The sequence below is a fragment of the Rousettus aegyptiacus genome, unplaced genomic scaffold, assembly GCF_014176215.1.
Source record: "Rousettus aegyptiacus isolate mRouAeg1 unplaced genomic scaffold, mRouAeg1.p scaffold_m13_p_12, whole genome shotgun sequence".
NCBI classification, from domain to species: Eukaryota; Metazoa; Chordata; class Mammalia; order Chiroptera; family Pteropodidae; genus Rousettus; species Rousettus aegyptiacus.
In genome coordinates this window covers 55,696,011-55,716,972 of record NW_023416287.1, presented here as the reverse complement: position 1 = coordinate 55,716,972, position 20,962 = coordinate 55,696,011, and the positions used below count along the sequence as shown (strand labels likewise).

Here is a 20,962-nt window from a genome sequence, read left to right as displayed (position 1 = left end):
TCATTACCCCTCTCTCCACGCAGTTTTTCAATTTTTTATTTTCTTCCCAGTCCATTCTGGAACTTATTGTCTGTTAACTCGTCTGCTTTCTTGCTTTGTACCCTCAATTTTCTCATTCCTTTGTATTTCTACCATATTAGGCCTCTAAACACACCCTAGATGAGACCAGCCAGCCACTTTCTTCCCTTCACATGATTCTTCAAATTGTGTGCCCAATACATTATCTCCAACCACAGTTGAACTCTCAATTTTTTATATATAACTCACTAGTTTCTTCCTCCAAACTTTTATTTCTGTTTTTTGAGCTTCTTGTGTCATTTCGTTATTACTACACTTTTAGGTGAACTTTTCTCCTGTTTCAAAAAGCAATCCTGAAAGCATAGTTATAAACTCCTCAGAATCTAATTCTCTTACTTAATTAGTCTATTCTAATTCTTTACCCATCTTCAACATCTTCCCTCTATCCTCTTACTGTCCTGGCTGGTATGTTCTAGCTGTGCTCAGATCCAGTCTCTTTTTATCTCATCTTATTACAGTAGTCCCCCTTTGTCCATGGTTTTACTTTCCATGGTTTCAGTTACCTGTGGTCATCTGAGGTCCAAAAATATTAAATGTAAAATTCCAGAAATAAACAAGTCATGAATTTTAAATCACCTACTGTCTTGAGTGGTGTGATGAAATCTCATGATGTCCATCTCCTTTCTGCCAGCTCATGAACCATCCTTTGTCCAGCATGTCCATTCTATAGACACTTCTGCCTTTTACTCACTTAGTAGCCTTCTGGGTTATTAGACCCACTATCACAGTATTGCAGTGCTTGTGTTCAAGTAACTCTTATTTTACTTAATAATGACCCCAAAGTGCAAGAGTAGCGATACTGGAAATGCACATATGCCATAGAGAAGCCATAAAGTGCTTGTTACATATCATCAGAAGGTCAAAAGCCTAGCACTATTTCACAATGCCTACATCATTCATCTCACTTTATTTCATCACATAGGCATTTTATCATTTTACATCATCACAAGAAGGGCAAGTATAGTACAATAAGATATTTTGAGATAGAGATCACATTCACATGATTTATTACAGTGTATTATAATTGTTTTAGTTTATTATTAGTTATTGTTAATTTCTTACTGTGCCTTATTTATAAATTAAACTTTATTATAGGTGGTATAGGAAAAAACATAGCATATAGGATTTAATACTGTCTGTGATTTCAGGCATCCAGTAGGGGTCTTGGAATGTATCCCTGTGGATTGGGAACACTACTATATCTCTTTTGCTCTTCTTTATCCTTAACCTTTTTCCTCTACTGAATCCTTTATTGTCGTAAACATGTTCAAGTCTCTTCCATCTTAAAAAAAAGACAAACCCTTGCAGCAACCTGTGATCTTTCCTAATTGCCACTGTTTTATTCATCCCTTTATAGCCAAAGTTCTGAAAAGAGGAATCTTCCTTTTCTTGACCTTCTACTCAGTTCTTAACCTACTACAATCTGAAAGTGTTGCTTGGCACTTTAAATTCAGTTTGTTCAACAGGAAACGTATTATCTGTCAAACTTGTTCTTACTGCATAGTCTTACTATCCTAGTAAAGGACTATATAGTTTTTATGAGCTCAGGCTTGGAACCAGACAAAACTATTTTGCCTCTTAGCCATTCTATGACCAATGAAAGAAAAATTAGATGAGAAAAGTGTATATAAAGTGCCTGTACACAGAAAGCTTTCAATAAATGGGAGATATTATTATGATTAAGGAGGATTGTGGATTTCACTATCCAGGAGCCCAAGCCAGAACTTTGAGAATCTTTCAGGATTTCTACTTCCAAATGATGTATACAACCTAGTCCTCCTTTCCTATTCCCTTTTAGTTTGTGATGCCATCATTACTTCACTTGATCTATTACAAGAGATTCTTAATTTTTACTCTGCCAAGACTTGTTCTGCTCATCAATCTGTTGTTTTCACTTAGGTCAGAATGACCTTTTTAAAATTCAAATCCTATTGTGCTAGTCTTTCTTAAAATCTTTTTGTGGCTTTTCATTGTTTACAAGGTACTTCTAAACACACAGCGTGATAGGCTCTAAGTAGTACTACCTAGAGCTAATAATATTTGAGATAAGAACTGAAAGTCAAAATGAATCAGACATCAAAAACAGTGAGAGTAAGTATGTTCTAGGCAGGACTGATTATAAGTCCAATATTGTGATTCTAAGAATGAGGGAAACCATTATAGTATTTTAAGTTGTGCTGAGATGTATAATTTATGTCTATAAAAGAGCACTCATGATGCTGTGTGGTGAATGCTTTTGAGGGAGATAAGAGTTTTAAAAGGGCAATCACCTAAAAATATATATGCCGTAAATATTGATAGAGTAGAGCTGAAAAGAAGTGGAGTTACAAAGGACAAGAGTTGATAAATTGAATGGAAAGAGGGAATCAGGAAAGAAAGATTCAGGCCTTTAATTTTAACAGCTGGATGGATGTTAATATATTTTGACATTGAGATGACTGGGGTAGGAGTGATTTGGTATGGGAGGGAAATAAAGATGTCTCTCTTGGATATGTTAACTTTGAAAAGATATTGATATCTAGATGGAGATATCAAATAGAATTGGTATATAAGTCTGAAGCTCGGGGAGAAGTTTCAATTCAGGAGTTTACACATGGAGCCATATGCAGAACCTGATGAAATCAGCAAAGGGAAGAATACAGGTAGAATAGAGCAAAAAAGAAGAAGAATCATAATGAAGCCTTTATTCAGTCTAACATGCAGAAGTCAGGTAGAAGAGGAGAAACCAACAAAGGGAGCCAACAAAAGAAAGAGCAGCCAAAGGAGCAACAGGAAATCTGAGAAAGTATGATATTAGAAGCTTAAAGAGTAAAGTATTGAACAAAATGAAGAAGTGGTTCAATATATTGAGTTCTGTTAAAGTCAGTGAAGATAAAAGACATGGATATTGTGTGTCCTCTGAATTTTGCAAAATGGACATCACTGGTTACCATATAAATAGTAGTTTCAGTGGAATGGTGGAGATAGAAGCCAATTTGGGAAAAAAAGAAATGTATAGTAGGTGAGACCCCAGAGACAGTAATTGTAGACAACTCTCAGAAGTTTGACTGTGAACAGAGAAGAGGTGATAACTGACGAATGTTGGCCTCAGTGGAGGATATTTTAGGAGGGGATATAATAAATTAGATTATTATGTTGATGGGAATTATTCAGTTTGAAAGAGATGAAATAATTGAAGGAACAAAGCCCAGAACAGAATTGGATGGATTTATGTTTGATTAGAGAGGTCGGACTAAGAGGTGATGATTGTATAGTGCAGCTGAATTTGTAAGGGGGAAAGATGAGAAAGTTCCATTCTAATGGTTTTTGTCCTATCACCTAGAGGGCATTTTCTGAGAATGGGAAAGCAGATTTAATAAGCTTGAATATTAAGCGTAAACTTATTTATTAAATTGGTGTAATTTACTAGTTTCGAGACCATGGAAAAGGTAACCTCAGAACCATAATTACCATATCTCAAAAAAGGAGTCTCTCTATAGACAAATATATTGATAAAAATTAAAATAGGTGTTATACTACTGTGGTATCTTGTTTATCTGATTTGCATAAATTAGAATTCCTTTCATCGCCTTAAGTCTTTTGAAACTTTTCTGGAATAATACAAGGTATAGATTAATAACCACAACCTTATTTTTCTACTTTTATCTGGAACTACCTCTGTTTTTCTCCTTAGTTATTCCACTTTTTCTCTAGCTATACTTTCTCTTCCAGTCTGAATGTGGCGCTGAATAATCTCATATCATTGGGCAAAGGCTGATTTTAGAAGATTTTATTTTATTATATTTTATAACTTTCTTCCTTTAGAGATCCCACTATATAAATAATTCAAGTAACATTAAGACTTTTATAATGAATAGCTTTATTAGAATAAAAACAGTAGGGATTTTTGGCACCAATTTGTGTTATATAGCCCATGAGAGTGGAAAGTATTAAAGTAGTCTTATTCTTTAAATGTATGTTTATAACTTTTTTTTTTTTTAACAGAGATGGAAAAAAAACTGAAGGAAGAGAGAGAAGCTCGAGAGAAGGCTGAAAATAGGGTTGTTCAGATTGAGAAACAGTGTTCCATGCTAGATGTTGATCTGAAACAATCTCAGCAGAAGCTCGAGCATTTGACTGAGAATAAAGAAAGGATGGAAGATGAAGTAAGAAAAAGAGACAGTACTGATTTTGTCCATCTTATGAAAGAGAAACAATCATGTTGTTACTAAAAGTCATTATAATTTAAACAGGGAAGAAATTTGAATAAAATAACCTATGCATATCTGTGTTCACTACAATATAGTCACCATCATATCCCTAGCTCCTAGAATTTTCATGTTCAAATAGTTATTGAAGACTCAACACCATAGGATCTATACCATTTTGCACTGTGACAAGACAACTGTGTAGAAATGTCATAGCTCCTTTCCTGGAGAAACTGACCATCTGCTTTTTAAAAAAACAAACAAAAAAACCCGGTCTTTATTGTAAAATATCCTGTAATCCCAAAGAAGAGCATTACTGTTAGATTTTAGAAAAGATTTAAAACTGCAGAGTTTTAACTGTCTTGGATTGATAGAAAGCACAGGATACAAATTTACAAAGTAATAAATAAAAAGACCAAATGATGTTATATCCTTGTGTTATCATATGTTTTAGAAATTACTTACAAGATGAAAATAATTAGTCCACATACGTAAATTAGAGAAGGGAGAAAGAGAAGACTGGACTAATCAGGAAAGACTTCACAAATGAGGAATGGAGTGTTACCATTATTTTAAAAGTTGAGGAAGACCTTAAAAGTTAATAGTTTGAGAGTCAGAAGTAGGTGGAGGGACCATTATCATGAAAGATAACAATAAAAGAGTGATTACTGAGTGCTTAAGAAGATAGGTAAGTAAGGGACAAAAGGGACTTGATCTGACCAATGAAAAAGAGACTTGTTGATTAGTAATGGGAGAAACTTGGGGACCAAGGTATTAATAATATTTTAAACTTAAAATGAGAGCTATAAGTGAAAACACTCTTAAGGAAATTGATAGTGGTATATAAAATGGCCTAGAACAGAGATTAGAAATACCTATTAGAGCCAGTATGCAGAAATAATTTGTGTTGAAAATTTGACAGATAATACCCAGTCATTTAAAAAATATAATTTTTGACCATCTTGTTATCTGCCTGTTTCTGTACTAGGTGTTGGGGTACTGAATAATATAGGTATGGTCTTGACTTTTGTGGAACTTATAGTCCAGAGGGAAAGACAAATATTAAAATAGTGATTATGATCATGACATTCTTAAAAGAGGAAATACTGAGTGCTATTGGAGTATTATGAATAGTCATATCTGGGATTTAAGGAAGGCATCACTAAACTCTGGAAGGTTGTAGACCAGATAGAGCACAGACACTTACAAATGAACAGGTAGTTAAAAAAAAAAAAAAAAAAAAAACCTTAGGAAGGTCATCCCCAAAGCTAACATATCTAAATTAATCCACAATTAATATTCCCCATTTTAGACTAACATTCTAGTTTAAAATTTCCATATAGGTTGGGGTAGAAAGAAACCAGATGTTTTCTCCCTAAGATCTCATATCTGAAATTTGAGAATTACTTTGACTTAATAATAAATTCTGCAGTAATACACAGAACAATGGAGACTTTAGAATACTGATACTCTCTATTGGTATAAGGCATTATAATTGAGATTTGATTAGTCTTTTTTCAAATAATAGCTAATAAATTTAAAGAGATTTAAAATCCCAATTATTTTTCTTGTTCATAGGTTAAGCATCTCACGCTGCAATTGGAGCAGGAATCAAATAAACGACTGTTGTTACAAAATGAATTGAAGACTCAAGCATTTGAGGCAGACAATTTAAAAGGTCTAGAAAAGCAGATGAAACAGGAAATAAATACTTTATTAGAAGCAAAGAGATTATTAGAATTTGAGTTAGCTCAGCTTACAAAGTAAGTCTCAAAAATAACATTCTTGATTTCTTTTTGTGTTCAGTCTTGCTTATGTGTTTGATATTTTCTATGTGTATAGATTTATGTACTTGGAGTTTGTGAAAGGGAGCATTAGCAAAAGGCATTTAGAAATAAAAGAATTTACTTGCAATGAAAGTCTACAAGAGAGTTCAAGCTTTGGAAGGAGAGGCCTATTAAAAAAAATACAGGTATTTAAAGGAAGAAAAAGATTAGATTTTCAAGGCTACTTCTTTACAGTAAGTCTGTTTATGGTGGAAAAAACGCAATTTTCTTTATGTGATTTTCATATCCAGAAAAGTCATCTTTTTTCTCTGCACAATTACAGAAATGAAGGATAACCCTATTTTTTTTTTAAATTAGGGATTCAGTACCTTACAGGATATGTTCAAGGTTTATTTATTTTAGAGACTAGATTTAAAAATGATGACCCTGAATTTGTTTTTTGTTTTGTTTTGTTTTTTTGATTCATCTCAGAGTGTAAAATGTCTTTTTCTCCTACTCTGAGATGTGATGTGCCCACTTACATGAAATGGAGACAAAGCAAAGTATCAGTATTGCTTTCAGAATTTGTATAAGGACATGCTTCAAAATTTAATTTCAAAGACGGGTATATCTTATGCCAAGTCATGTGTTTTTATTTCCTCCAAATTTGTTATAATAGCTTCATTTGTCACGTTTTTTTTTTTTTACAACATAGTAGTTCTTGGATAAAATTGTCAGTTTTGATTTTGTCGGCTTTATACTGATGAAATTCTTTTTTCCTTTTAGAGCCACTATTTTCACCCAGTAATACATTTTATAGTTTTTGTCTCTAAAAAATAACTCTTAACTCAGCATTCAGTGAACATTTATTATGTCCATTGACCATATGCCTTAGATGCTGAAAATACAAAGCTATTAATATCTAATACGAAAACCTAGCAACTGCATATGGAATTGTTCATCTTTGAAAATCTGTGTTTGTAGGTTTTATTGTGTTCATCTTTTTGTGTCTTCCACTCTATGTGAGTTGTTCTTATGTGTGTATTATATACATGTAGTTGTCTCTGTTCCTCTTCCTTTGTCAGTTATTGTTCTTGCCTCCCTTCTTTTTCTTTACTTGATTATTCATTTCCATACACCCCTTTTGCTTACTTGGCCATAATATGTAGTACTGAATTCTTCTCATTATGTATTCAATATTTTCATGTCCTTTGTTTTTAATGGTTTACTTACTGTATAAGACATTTAAAATGTACCCCTAAGAATGCTTTCTCTACAAATATTTACCAAATTACTCATTTTTATTTTTGCAATTTGGATTAATCCATAATTAATATTCTCCCGAAAGTGGCCTTCAGGAGAAAAGAGTTCCGTCTGCTCTGCATAGTATTTTATAAGGAGCAAAATGGAACCAGACAGTATGGCCTAGCCCAATATATTTAGTAAAGTGTTACCATATAATGAAGTATGATTTTTTTTAAAAGGTCACTTTAGTAAACCTTTTTTATTTTAGTAACTTTAAGAAACAAAGAACAATATAGAGTCTACTATAAATAGGAGCATTTGTTTACTATCTCTTTTTTTCTGAAGACAATACAGAGGAAATGAAGGACAGATGCGGGAACTGCAAGACCAGCTTGAAGCAGAGCAGTATTTCTCGGTGAGAATTATTTTTAACATATAGACTGTTTCAAAACCTGACTTAAAACAAGGTATTTAGATTTTTAATGTGAACTCTGATTCTTTTCAAATAACTATGAAGTGGTTTTCTCCTTTTTTATACCCACATTTTTACATTTTATTTCTGAATCTGAGTTCGTGGTGTGGTAAGTTGTAAAGAAATGGCCATTTTTGTGCAGATATTTCCAGAATTTCCATCAACCCAGAGGTACGTATGAGACAATATAAAGGTTCTGTCTGCCTGGTATCAAGCTCAGGGGTTTAGAGTATCAATATTACCATCTGTGGTTCACGTATACACGTTTTATTTTTATTATTATTATTGTTGTTGTTGTTATTTATGCCTACAGCATCTTGTTGGTCTTCCTAGGTGGTCTCCCATCCAAGTATTAACTAAGCCTGACCCTGCTTAGCTTCCAAGATAGACATTGGGCTTGTTCAGGGTGGCATGGCCGTAGACCATGGACCTTGGCTCCACTGGGGCGCGAGCCCAGGACCCTTCTGCATGTAAAGCAGATGTGCTAACTGCTACACTATGGAACTACGTCCAATGCATATTATAATAGCCTACATACATACATTGTAGGTATAACTACCTATAGGTATAGATATAACTAATTCAAAGGCTTTTTCTTGTTTTAGCTGTATATACATTTTATGCATCTGTTTTTACTTTTCTTGTAAAAATCGTTCTCTTTTATTTGTTGCAGACCAAGTTATTTTTATTACTGCTGTTGATGAGCATTTACAGCTAAGGTTTTGAGGCTTTATAGAAGCCTCTGAATTTTTTGTTTCTCTTGGTTGCCAAGCTTGTTTTCTGATGTTTAAACTTAACATTTCTCTAGCTGCTCCATTACTACTACACTGGCAGTCATCCTTCCTACAAGCCTTATTTAGTGCAATTAAATGCATAGAGTTCAGGTTGCACTGGTGAACATGTCCTAGAAATCAAATGTGAACAATATTGGAAGCATTGGTTTCCCTAGTAAAAAATCTAAACACCTTTAAAGCTCTACAGAATTTCCACATGATTTAGAGTTCCATGCTCTACTTTTCTCATCTCCTAATAAACAGGGTGACTTTCTTTTTTTTTGATTTATTTCTTTCTTAGCTTATAAGACCATTACTGGAATACGTTTTTAAATTTTAAAAAAGTTCAGTACTGTTTAAAACCCTTCCCTGAGTGTGTAGATCAACCTTATTTGTTCAAAATGTGTAGTACTCAGTTCTTCACTTCAAGCAAAGTGTCCTGTAATGTCACACACACTTTATTATCCATAAGCTTCCACAAAGTAATTATCTAGTACCTCCAGACTTTGGGATGGGTATCAATGACTTGGGGTGGTTCCTATGGATTCTCGATTTTGCTTCTATAAAAGCAATACAGAACCTGACTCTGTGTCTTAGTTCTGATTTATTCCATTGCTCGTGAGGCTTTGGTTAAATATTGTTAAATTTGATAGGTATTATGAACCAGATTTCATATTTTCTTTAATCTGAGCTTTTAAATCATGTTATTTTTCTTAATATCTTCACTGATTACGTGTATATATATATTTCAGTATTTGAAGTCAGAAAAGAGACAAGAATCTGATTCCTAAAGGCAGAATGGATTATTTCAGTTTAGAAATTGTAAACATTTAAACTAGAGTAAGCCATCACTCTTCTTTCATTTGCATTCTCAAAGAAGTGTATGTATTCTTCCCGTAAAGAAGTGCTATTTCTTAGATAATTAAGTGTACAGTATAAAAATAGTTCTCCACAACTATTTACTGGTCCTTAAAATTCTTATCTTTTATAGCAAAAAAGGTAGTTAATTAAAAAAATAAATAAATTTCAGAACCAGAAGTTTACTCTAACCCAAGCATCTAACACAATGTGGGTCTAACACCTCTTAAATATTTATCGATGAAGTTGACAGAAGCTTAGTAAATCTTGTAAGAATCAGCGCTCTGTAATAAATATATATTATTCATATGTTAACAGAACACTTAATAAATCTTTGTAGCTACTTCTACCTCTGTCAACCATCCTATCCTTCCAAAAGAGAAGTGATTTCTCTAACATTATTCACTGCAGGAACTGATCTAACTTTTAAATAAGTAGTGCTTGCTAAGTTTCTTTATAGTATTTTTCCCAGATCAACATAGTTTTTGACATACTTTTGAGGTATAATTTCTATATAATTAATTGTGCCTTTTTAAGTATGAAGTTTGATAAGTTTTGACAAGTGTGTACACTATGACCACTACCACAATCAACATAGAAAACATTTCCTTCACCATAAAAAACTCCCTGTGGCCCTTTGCAGTCAATCTTCTCTACCCTCCTCTATCTGCAGGCACCACTGATTTGCTTTCTGTCACTATTATTCACCTGTTCTAGAATTTCATATACATGGAATCCTGAAGCACATACCCTTTAGTGCCTGGTTTCTTTTACTCAGCATAATATTTTTTAGCTTTATTATGTTGTCTGTATCATTATTTCATTCCTTTGTATTTCTGAGTAGTGCTTATATACCACAATTTAAAATGTTTATCTGTTGATGGGTATCTGGGTCGTTTCCAGTTTGAAGCTATGATGAATAGAGCTGCAATAAAAATTCATGTTTAAGATTTTGTGTGCATAGGTATTTACATTTTTCTTTGGTAAATACCTGGGAGTGGAGTTATTGGATCATATGTGTTACTTGGTTAACTTTATAAGAAACTACCAAACTGTTTACTAACCCACCATAAACACATTTCTTCTTATCAATTGTTTTGCAGACACTTTATAAAACCCAGGTAAAGGAACTTAAGGAAGAAATTGAAGAAAAAAACAGAGAAAATTTAAAGAAAATACAGGAACTACAAAATGAGAAGTATGTTCATTTTATTTTAGAACAAGGATCGGTGCTACAGCAAAGCATTCTTCAAGTTTAAAGATAGAGAATAGATATGTTGTTATTTTGATGGCAGTGGTACAGCAAACCTAATTGGGTTAATTCAGAACACATTAAACTAGATTTAAGCTAAAGTTTACCTTTATGGTGAAGAAATAATTTAATGTATTAACACTAGAGAAGTTATACAGAGATTCACTAAACTGTTTTCAGACATCTATTTGTATATAAATAGTTCATGCTGTGTTCACAAGTCATTATCTTATGCTAGGTAAAGGTATTTAAGGTCTTCCTCTTAGTATTATTATGCAGGTTAATTTCCATTGCATGTGTGCTTATGGCCATAGAAGGAGATGACCTTATAAAGCTACTTAAGTGTAACAACTTTTCATAGTTAGTGTCAGAACAAGACACTGGAACTAGTTTCTGATATTGTTATATAGTCTAATTCCATATAACCACCTTGGAAAGAAATTTAAAAATTTTAACTTTTGTTGTTGAAGCAAATACATAAAATAACAAACATGTACAGTTTTATGACTCATATGACAAATATCTTTATAACTATCACCCACAAAAGAGATGGAACTTTATTCTGCACCTCAGAATTTTACTGTATACCCTCTCCTGATTTCCCTCCCCAACATAAGAGTTATCACTATCCTAATACTCATTCATTGAAAGAACTGAATCATTTGTCTTGTATAGTTTTCCTTGGTTGTGATTTTATTGTTTCCATAGTTAATGCTTTCATTCTCCTGTATTTTCTGCAATCAGTGATTAAATCTAGAGCTGCACTGTCCAGTATGGTAGCCACTAGTCACATGTAGCCATTTAAATTTAAAATTTAAACCATTTAAATAAAATTAAAACTTTAGTTCATCAGATATACTTAGCCACTTTCAGGTGCTTAATAGTCACATGTGGTTAGTGTCTACCATATTGGGCAGCACAGGTGTAGAACGTTCCATTATTGTAGAAAGGTTAATTGGACATCCCTAATCTGGAGGCTTAATCAGATTAAAATCTGATTTTTAGGGGGGAGAAGATTGCCTCATATATAACTTTGTAATGTCTGGTTGCCTGTTTGCCTGGTTAGCAACTATAGACACTCAGTGCTTAGATCCTTAATACATTAGGTGGCCTCTAAATTAGGCACAAAACTACGTTTCCTGGTTAGTCTCTATGACAGTGATAAACTGTCGTTAAGCATAGTCTGTTGCCTATCATTTGTATGGTATCTATGATGTAATATGCAATCCCAGGTTGTGTGTTTTCACTGTGATGAGGGCACCAAATGCACTACATTCTGTAATGTTTCAGAGGATTGATATGTTTGCCCTTGTTTGATCTAGTTAAGAGAAATGTATTGATCATTACTATTGTGCTAAAAACTACTTCATACTAGTGATATAATTATTAGTAGTACGTTAAGGTTCTTAACTTTTAAGGTTTTCAGAATCTAGGTCAGAGACAAATAAAATTGACAGCTGTTACAAAGTGCTATTGGAACATATTGAAGCAATATACCTCAGCTTACCATGTGAGAGTCAGAAAACATTTCTCAGGTGACAACTAAGAAAAAGAAGAATTCTTCAGGGAAGAGGATATAGGAAAGGGGAAAATATAGGCAAAAGCAGTCTGTGATTTGGAGAACAGCAAATGGTTTAGTTAGGGAGATAGTTGATGACAGGTAATGCTAGAGTCAGATTACAAAGGACCTTATGTGTCATATTGAGTTTGGAATTATCAGACATTGAAGAGTGGAAAGTTTTATTTTTGGTGTTTTCTGTCGTGTATTCATGATCACCTAGATCAGAGCCTTATAGATTATGTATTCAATAAATATCGAGTGAATGAATGAATGAAAATTCTAAGCTAGGGATTGACAAAGTGATGTTTTAGAAAGATCCACTCATTAGGGTGGAGAATGGATTGGAGTGAGGCAAAGCTAGGTGGATACAGGGAGTCCAATTATACATCCATTGGAATAATTAGATGTAAAATTATACTGGAAGTTGGCAGTAAAAGGAGAGACAAGTGCATGGGAAAAAATAGGAATTAGAAGCAGTTGGACTTCTACATTTGGGGCTTGGGGGTAATGGTTTGGGAAAATTTCAGATCGACTCTCAAGTTTCTGACCAGGGCAGATGGATTGAAGGTAGTGCTAGTTTCTGAGTTAGGGAATGCCAAGTTTGTGAAATGAAGGGAGACAATATTACTTCCATTTCAGACCAGGTAAGTTTGAGTTGCCTATGATATGTCCAAAAAGAAATGGATACTAGGCATTTGGGTTATTGCTTCAGAACTCAGAGAAAAGATAATTTGAAGCTAATTTGACAATGATTGCATACTGAAACCACTAAGATAGATGAGATTTGTTAAGATGATGGCATATATCAGAGTTTATAAACTCATGAGCCTATGGTACCATATATGTAGCTGAGTTGAAGTCAGTTGTCTCTAAGTATGGGTACATTCATTGTGTGAGTGGTAACAATTATAACAAATGGAATAGTTCATGTCCTCAGTTCTCACTAATTGCTACCCCATGGTAATATTGACCCCGTATTTCAAGATCTTCTGGTTTTTTTAGAGAAACAAAGAATCTCAATTTTTATGTAAAATGTTTGGCCCAGATATATTTTGTGTGTGTCTGGAGGGTGGTATGGGGACATTTATGTGGACTCACTTGCCCCCCCCACCCCACCCAAGGCAATAAGTCATAACCTCTAATAGGGTTAGAAGACATAAAAAGCCAAAGACAGACAACTAGCTTCTATACTCTTAAGGAATGGGCAAAGGTAGGGAAAGTAATAAGTCACCAATAATACAAGGAGAAAACCAGTTAGACTATCACACACACTAGGGGAAGGAAATATTTTTAAAAAGAAAAAATGATTTAAAGTGTGAAGTACTCGGACAGGTCAAGGAAAAAAGTTGTCTATTACATTTAAGGTTATTACCTTGTTAAGAACAGTTCCTCAGTAGTGATAAGAATAGTTTAAAGTGGATTGAGACATGAATAGGAAGAGTAGACATAGGGACAGTATAGACAATGGCCACATTGATCTCCTTACTATTAGACCAGTTACTCTCCTGTCTCAGGGCCTTTGGACTTGTTCTTGCCTCTGCCTGGAACAGTTTCCTTCGAATATCCACATGACTTTCTCAATCACCCTTTTCAGGTCTAGGTCTAAATGTCATCTCAGAGAAGTCTTCCCTGAACACCCTTTTTAAGATTGCAGATATCCCCCATGCCACCCTACTGCATTGCTGCCCAGTTCAATACTTTCTTCCCTGTTTCATTTTCCTCTGTAACAAATACTTCTAATATATTACAGAATTTGCTTACTTATTATTTTTCTCTTTCTACCAAAACTTAAGCTCAATAAAGGAAGGCATTTTCAAATGTTTTGTTCTTAACTACTTCTTTGCTGTATGCCTAGCACCTAGCATCGTACCCGGAAGATTGTAGATGCTCAGTAAATATTTGTTAAAAATTCAAGAAACTTGGTTGTTAAGACAAGAAGATACAGCAGTAGCAGGGGGAGAATGTGAAAGAGAGCTATTGCTTTTTAAAGATAGCAGAAATTTGGGCCTATTTAAATGGGACACCAGAAGAAAATCAGAGTGGGAAAAGTTACACATGTGTTCTTTGATTCAGACAAAATTTCTAAGTACTTTGTATGGGCCAGAGACTTTTATGGGCACTGAAATATAACAGTGTACATGAACAAAGCCCCTGCTTATAATATTCTATAGAAGAATCTAGAATTATTGAAAAATCAATTTCTCTAAGGAGATGGGGGCGGTGGGAAGGGTGCAAGATTGGCCTTAAACATCACTGAAGATAGGTCTTTTACAGTGTAGAGGTAGGAGAGAAATCTGGACGAAAATAGTTACAGATAATTTTATCCTGAACCATCTCATTCTTTGCTTTCTCTTGCACAATTGTATAGCCAGGGATAGAAATGTAATTTGGGATAAGTAGGTTTTTTGTCATTTTAAAGTATGACCCAAATATTTTATTCTGAATCTAATGGAAAGCAGTAACCCCATATGAGAACATGTTATCCATATGAAGCCTGTATGATACCATAGAACCACCTCTAGTATTCATAGACTTATCAGTGGCAATATTTCCTTTCTTTACCTAATGTACTAACTCCTATGGTCTTCTAAGACAACCATTTTATAACTATTTCATTTTCTCCTCTCTTCCTCAAATCTCCAATAGCCTCTCCCTATCCTCACGCTCAGCAACCGGCCTTGCTTTTAGGATGTCAGAGAATATATACTCTCTCCCACCACCATAGCTACTAACTTGTCTGTATCTGTGCCTATAACTCCTGCCTTCCTTCAGATTGATGTAAATGAACAAAATATGCTTTTATTTAAAGGCAGCTCTTTGATCCCATCCCTTGTTGCCTACTTAAGGCTATGATGCCAGTAGTTCTTTCATCTCTCCTACATCAGTTTTTTTTTCTATAGTCATTTCTATTGTTATATCTCCTTAAAAAATAACTCTCTTTTAACTACATATCTATCCACTTCCAGTACTATCCCATTTTTTGTTTCCTTTTGTAGCAAACTTCCTAAAAAGTGAGATACCATTTCCCTTCTCCCATTTTCTCTTGAGCCCACTCCATTCAGACATTTGGACTCATCTTCTACTAAAATAAGCCTTCTCAAAGTCACTGGTGACTTCTTAAAGTTAAAGACAACAGTCAGTTCCCTGTCCTTATCTTAGTTCACAGCAGCAGTTGATGTAGTTGATTACTCTCTTGACAAAATTTCTTCACATGGCTTTTGTGACATCACACAATATTTTCCTCTTATTGAACTGGCTACTCTTCCTCAGCCTCCCTTGCTCCTTTGTCCCTTCCCATCTCTGAAACATTTAAAGTTTGGAGGGCCCAAGGGATCACTTACTCCTTGTTCTCATTCAGCCTCACAGCTTTAAATAGCATCAGTGTACAAGTATATTCTCCCCTAAATTTCAGACTTGTATATCTAGCTATCTATTTGACATCTCCACTTGAATGTTTAAATAAGCATCTCATATATAATGTGTCCAGAAAAAATTTTTAATTTTCTCACTCTGTCTTTCCCATTTTAGTATTAGCAGTTCTTGTTTTCTGTTATTTAAGTCAAAAACTTGGAGTCATCCTAGACTCTTCTTTTTTATATATATTCTGCATTCATTCCATCAGTAAATCCTCCTAACTATAGCTAAAAAATATATCCAAACTCTAATTAGTTCTCACCAATTCTACCATTTACCAGTCTGACCCAAACTGTCATCATTTCCAAACTTGATTATTTCAGTACTTTCCTACCCAGTATCCCTGCTTCTGCCATTGTCCCTCTACTGTCTGATCTTAAAACAGCATCCAGAATTTTCAGAACAGAACACAAAAGAGGAAAAGCCGAAGTTCCCATATTGTTTCAGAAAGCCTCGCAGTGTCTATTCTTCTGTGCCCCCTTTCCCCATCTTACTATGTCTCTCACAACTTTTCCCCATCTCTCACTCTGCTCACATTAGCTTCCTTTAGACCAGCATTAGGGCATTTGTTATTAGATGTTCCTCTGCCTACACAGTTTATTCCGAGATACCTACATGATCACTCCCTTACTTCCTTCATATTTCTTCTCAGATGTCATCTTAGCAGAGAGGCCTCCGTGATTCACCGTATATGAAATAGTGACCACATTCCGTTTAGTGACCACATTCTTCCAGCTTTCTTTTCTTATCGTTCTGTATGGCATACTGTATATTGTTCATGCTAATAAGTTTCTTCTATTATTCTCTGTGGCATACTGCATATTACTTCATTATTTTAAAACTGTCTGCATCATCCCACTAATGTATGCCTCCTGAGGTCAGGTACTTTGTTACTGCTGCATGCCTTAATTCCTAGAACAGTATTTAGCACATGATAGCATTCAAATAAATATTAATTGGACAAATAAATGAATATATATTTTTGGTAGTTATTATATGTCTCTTTTTTAAGCCCAAGACAGAAAATTCTATTTGTATTAATCCTGTAGTAGAAAATAGGTGGAAAATAGTCACTTGGCAGATATTAACTGAGCTTAATATAATATATACAGGGGGTACAATCATGACCAGGATAGCTTGAAGAGAGGAGAAAAGCAGGCAAACTGGAATGATCTAGTCATGGTCTGAATGTCAATTCTGAAAAGCCTTAAAGTGCAAATTCCCAAGGAGCATTCCTAGAATAGTTTATAGTGGTTTGCAAATCTATTTATAAGTCTTTGTAACCTCATTGAATTTCAGAATTAGAAGGGATCTCAAAAATAATTTAGTTTAAACCTCTCATTTTATAGATTTGATTAAACTGAGCTTCAGGAAGTACAAGGAACTTGCCCAATGCCCCTACCCAATTAGTTAGTGATAGAACAGGAATAAGGGTACAGGTCTGGCCTCCTGATTTACAAGTCAGTGACTTTTCCCCTATGCCCTGCTATTTTCCATTCCGAATCCATAACAAATTCTTTTTCAAAAATAGACTGCTTGTCATTACTTTATTACCTTTCTTAAACACAATAGCAGAACAAAGATTAAAGAATTCTTTTACAGTTTTTCAGAGTGAGAGCTTATATTTATAGAAAGTTGCTAATGGATTCAAATCTTATGTTAAGCAGTAGAAAAAATTATTTTTATCATTTAAATATAATTGTGTTTTAAAGCATGTGATTAAGTTGGAAAAATGAACTCATTTTGTTTATATTCATTCCTATAATAAACACATTGCAGAGAAACTCTTGCTACTCAGTTGGATCTAGCAGAAACAAAAGCTGAGTCTGAGCAGTTGGCTCGAGGGCTTCTGGAAGAACAGTACTTTGAATTGACCCAAGAAAGCAAGAAAGCTGCTTCCAGAAATAGACAAGAGATTACAGATAAAGATCACACTCTTAGTCGGGTAAGTGCGATAGTTAGGTAAGTTACATGGGTAAAATTAATTTAAATCAAAATAGGTCACATTTTTATATATGCATATTACTGATATGCAGTGGTCAATCTGTATTCATGTATAAAATAGTTTATATAATCTAAAAACAATTATTAAGTATTGAAGTTTTAGTCAGTATTGGGTTTTTCTCTCCTTCTGGCTGTAGATCTTAATATAGTTTATATGAAGAAATGTTTAGTTTAAATTTATTTGTTGTTTTATCTTAATACATTACAACTGATTATATGGCCAGAATTCTGTAAGCTTCAAAGAAACTATTTTGGGATAAGAAAGTCTTTTGGATATCTACAAATACATTATATAAAAACCAGTACTACAAACAATTACCTATTCCTGAAATTTGTACTATAACCTAAATAGATTTCTCTTCTTTTGAAGCCGCCATCAAGAGCTCTCGTGTAAGGAGGCCTTAGTTCAAAAAACCAGCTTTGTCCCTAAAGAAGTTACAGTCTTGGCAGTTTGCTTTAACTCTTCAAGCCTCAGATTCTTCATTTATAGTCTCTAGTCTAGTTCTCTTTCCATTAAATTTTTATACACACACACACACATATACACATACACATACACACACATTACATACATGTATGTAATGTGTGTGTATGTGTACACATGCATGCACATACACACTGATACAATTTCTGGAAGCTAACAATTATTTTTTAAATATTTGAATTTGATTATAGCCACATATTTTAAATCAGAAACCAGGCATTTTTATAGTTATGCAGTGTCAGACTTGTTCTTATCTATGGAAGAAGCAGAGTATTTTTTTTTAAGGTTGTTGCTTTAAATGTGAAACTAGCAAAGAGACTATAGCTTAAACTTTTTTGTGCTTGGTTTAGCTTGAAGAAACAAACAGCATGCTAACCAAAGATATTGAATTATTAAGAAAAGAAAATGAAGAACTAACTGATAAAACAAGGGAGGCAGAAGAAGGTATGTAGGTTTTTTTTTTTATCATAATGTTAAACAGTTCAGAGTAAATCTTTAGCTATATATGTTGTGCAGTAGGTTTTGTAAATATTTGTTTCATATGTTAAATAACTTTTGCAGCCTTAAGAATTATCTTAGTGAAACTTAAATATTCTCGCTCCCCAAAACTAAATAATTAAAGTGACTATGTGAGGTGATGAGTGCGTTAACTCGATGGGAGAGAAGAGAATCCTTACACAATGTATAGATATCAAATCATTATGTTAATGCTTTAAATATCATACAGTCTTATTAAGTATACCTCAGTAAAGCTGAAAAAAATATCTTGATAAAGTTACTGAAAGTTACTTTGTAGTGTAAACTAATTTGAATTAGGACAATGCTCATTAGAATGCAGAAGTGTCATACAATAATATTTTATGTAATTTGTTGACAGAATATAAATTGAAGAAGGAGGAGGAGATCAATAATCTTAAGGCTGCCTTTGAAAAGAATATCAATACAGAACGAACCCTTAAAATACAGGTATACATGTGCTCACCCTTTTCCATATATTTATATTTGAATATCATATAGTCAGATTAGTATTTGCTCTTCATGTACTTTTTCTTAAAACTGAAGTTAGAAGATTCAAGCTTTTCATTGGAACAAATAATGTAATAGTCTTCATTAAATATAGAAGATATTCAAGAAATAGGATTTCAATTGTCAAGAAAACTAGCTTGTCTAATCACTTGACTGGTTAGAATGTGTTTTAGATTATATAGAAAACCTGTAATTGACAGTAGGAAAACTTAATGAAAAGAAAACACTTGACTGAAGCCAAGAAAGATAAATTGAGAATAAGAAAGAAACTATAGGAGTGGATGTATCATTTTGCTTTGTATTTAATGATGCCGCTAGATCAAATTTTTTTACACTAAAACTTGATATCTTGTCATTTTACTAAGTTATCCAGTAGTTTAAATTCTTCATAAACTATTGTTTACCTCAATTGAGTTTTATGGTAAAATAAATATCTTCTACTATTTATTAAATGATTATACTAGATTCCTTAACATTAATCTACTCTCCCTGCCAGTAATCCTTCATGTTGCAACTAGGGTAACCTTTTCAAAATGCACTTAATACCTGTTGAAAATCTTTCAGCAAACGTTTTCCTTACCTTTATACCAAAACAGACCATGAAGAAAAAAATTGACATTTATTACATAAAAATTTAGGTCTGTGGCGCTCAAAGCAGCATAAGTTGAAAGAAAACAAATTAGGAAGAATATTTACAGCAAATGTGGATAAATATAAAGAACATCTGCAAATCAGAAAAAGAGTTCAGTAGAAAAAAGAAGGGACATTCGAGGAAAAAACAGTAAAGATTTTTAAAAAGCTCAACCACAATAATAAAGAAATAGAAATTAAAACAGTAATGAGGTATCTTTTCACAGCTAAATGGGCAGATTTAAATGAGGTATAATACTCAGCTTTAGCAAGAACATGGGGAAAGTTTAGTCATGCTTTTTGAGTGAGTAAACTAAAAGAACAGTTTAACCAAATAAAGCATTTTAATATGCATATTCTTTGTAACTGCACATTTAGGAATTTATCCTAACTAAAAATAAATATATACAAATATAATTACTACAACCTTATTTTTAAGTGAAAAAATAAAAATAACCCAACCACCCATTAATGTATTATTGATGAATCATGATACTTCCATACAGTAGAATGCAAAGGAGCCATTAAAAATAAATGAAGTAGGTTAACATGTAATGACATGGGAAAATAGTATTTGCATGATATATGAAATAGTATTAAATAAAAACCTGTTGCAGCATAATGTAGAGCATGATTCCATTTTTAAATTTAAATATATATGTAGTCTGCTTATTACATGCACCCAGCAAATTGAAAGAAAAGTGAAGGCTTTAGCAGTAGTCTTCAAGGGCTGATATTACAAGGGTTTTTCACTTTTTTCTATATCTCTGTACTTGATTTTTCTTGTAATAAGTATGTTAGATTTACAATTAGAAAAAAACAAATATGCATTTATGGCTTCAACTAACTATGCTTTTATTGCATTGAAAAAATTATTTAAGGATCTAATCTACATGGAAATGATAGCGGTCAGGGCTTTTTTCTGTCTTAATGGACAATCGATTTTTTTTTTAAACATCACTATGGAACAGATATACCATGACTCAGTTTTAGTTTCTGTAGCTAATTTTACGTGCTTTTAGCACTGCTGTCTTTGTTTTGAATATATTTTTCCCTTCTGGCAAAAGGTGTTGGCCTCAAATACATTTACATTTCCTTTCACTTTCAAAAGGACCTCAGTGTGGCCTAGTCAGGTTTCCTATTCCCCTACTTTCCCACTTGTCTAAAAGTCCCACTTGGGACTTTTTGCTTGTGTACTGTTTCCTCTGATTG

The 20,962-nt window shown here is 33.5% G+C and overlaps 1 protein-coding gene across 2 annotated transcripts in view; it reads left to right on the top strand.

Moving 5' to 3' along the window:
• ROCK1 (Rho associated coiled-coil containing protein kinase 1) overlaps positions 1-20,962 on the top strand; it is a 130,537-nt gene that overhangs the window by 94,013 nt on the left and 15,562 nt on the right. For both annotated transcript variants that reach the window (XM_016164545.2, XM_036229894.1), the window contains exons 19-25: positions 4,063-4,223; positions 5,844-6,028; positions 7,622-7,691; positions 10,483-10,577; positions 17,386-17,551; positions 18,445-18,538; positions 18,972-19,060. In XM_016164545.2, the coding sequence (XP_016020031.1) occupies positions 4,063-4,223; positions 5,844-6,028; positions 7,622-7,691; positions 10,483-10,577; positions 17,386-17,551; positions 18,445-18,538; positions 18,972-19,060 (860 nt within the window). The remainder of the gene's footprint in view (positions 1-4,062; positions 4,224-5,843; positions 6,029-7,621; positions 7,692-10,482; positions 10,578-17,385; positions 17,552-18,444; positions 18,539-18,971; positions 19,061-20,962) is intronic.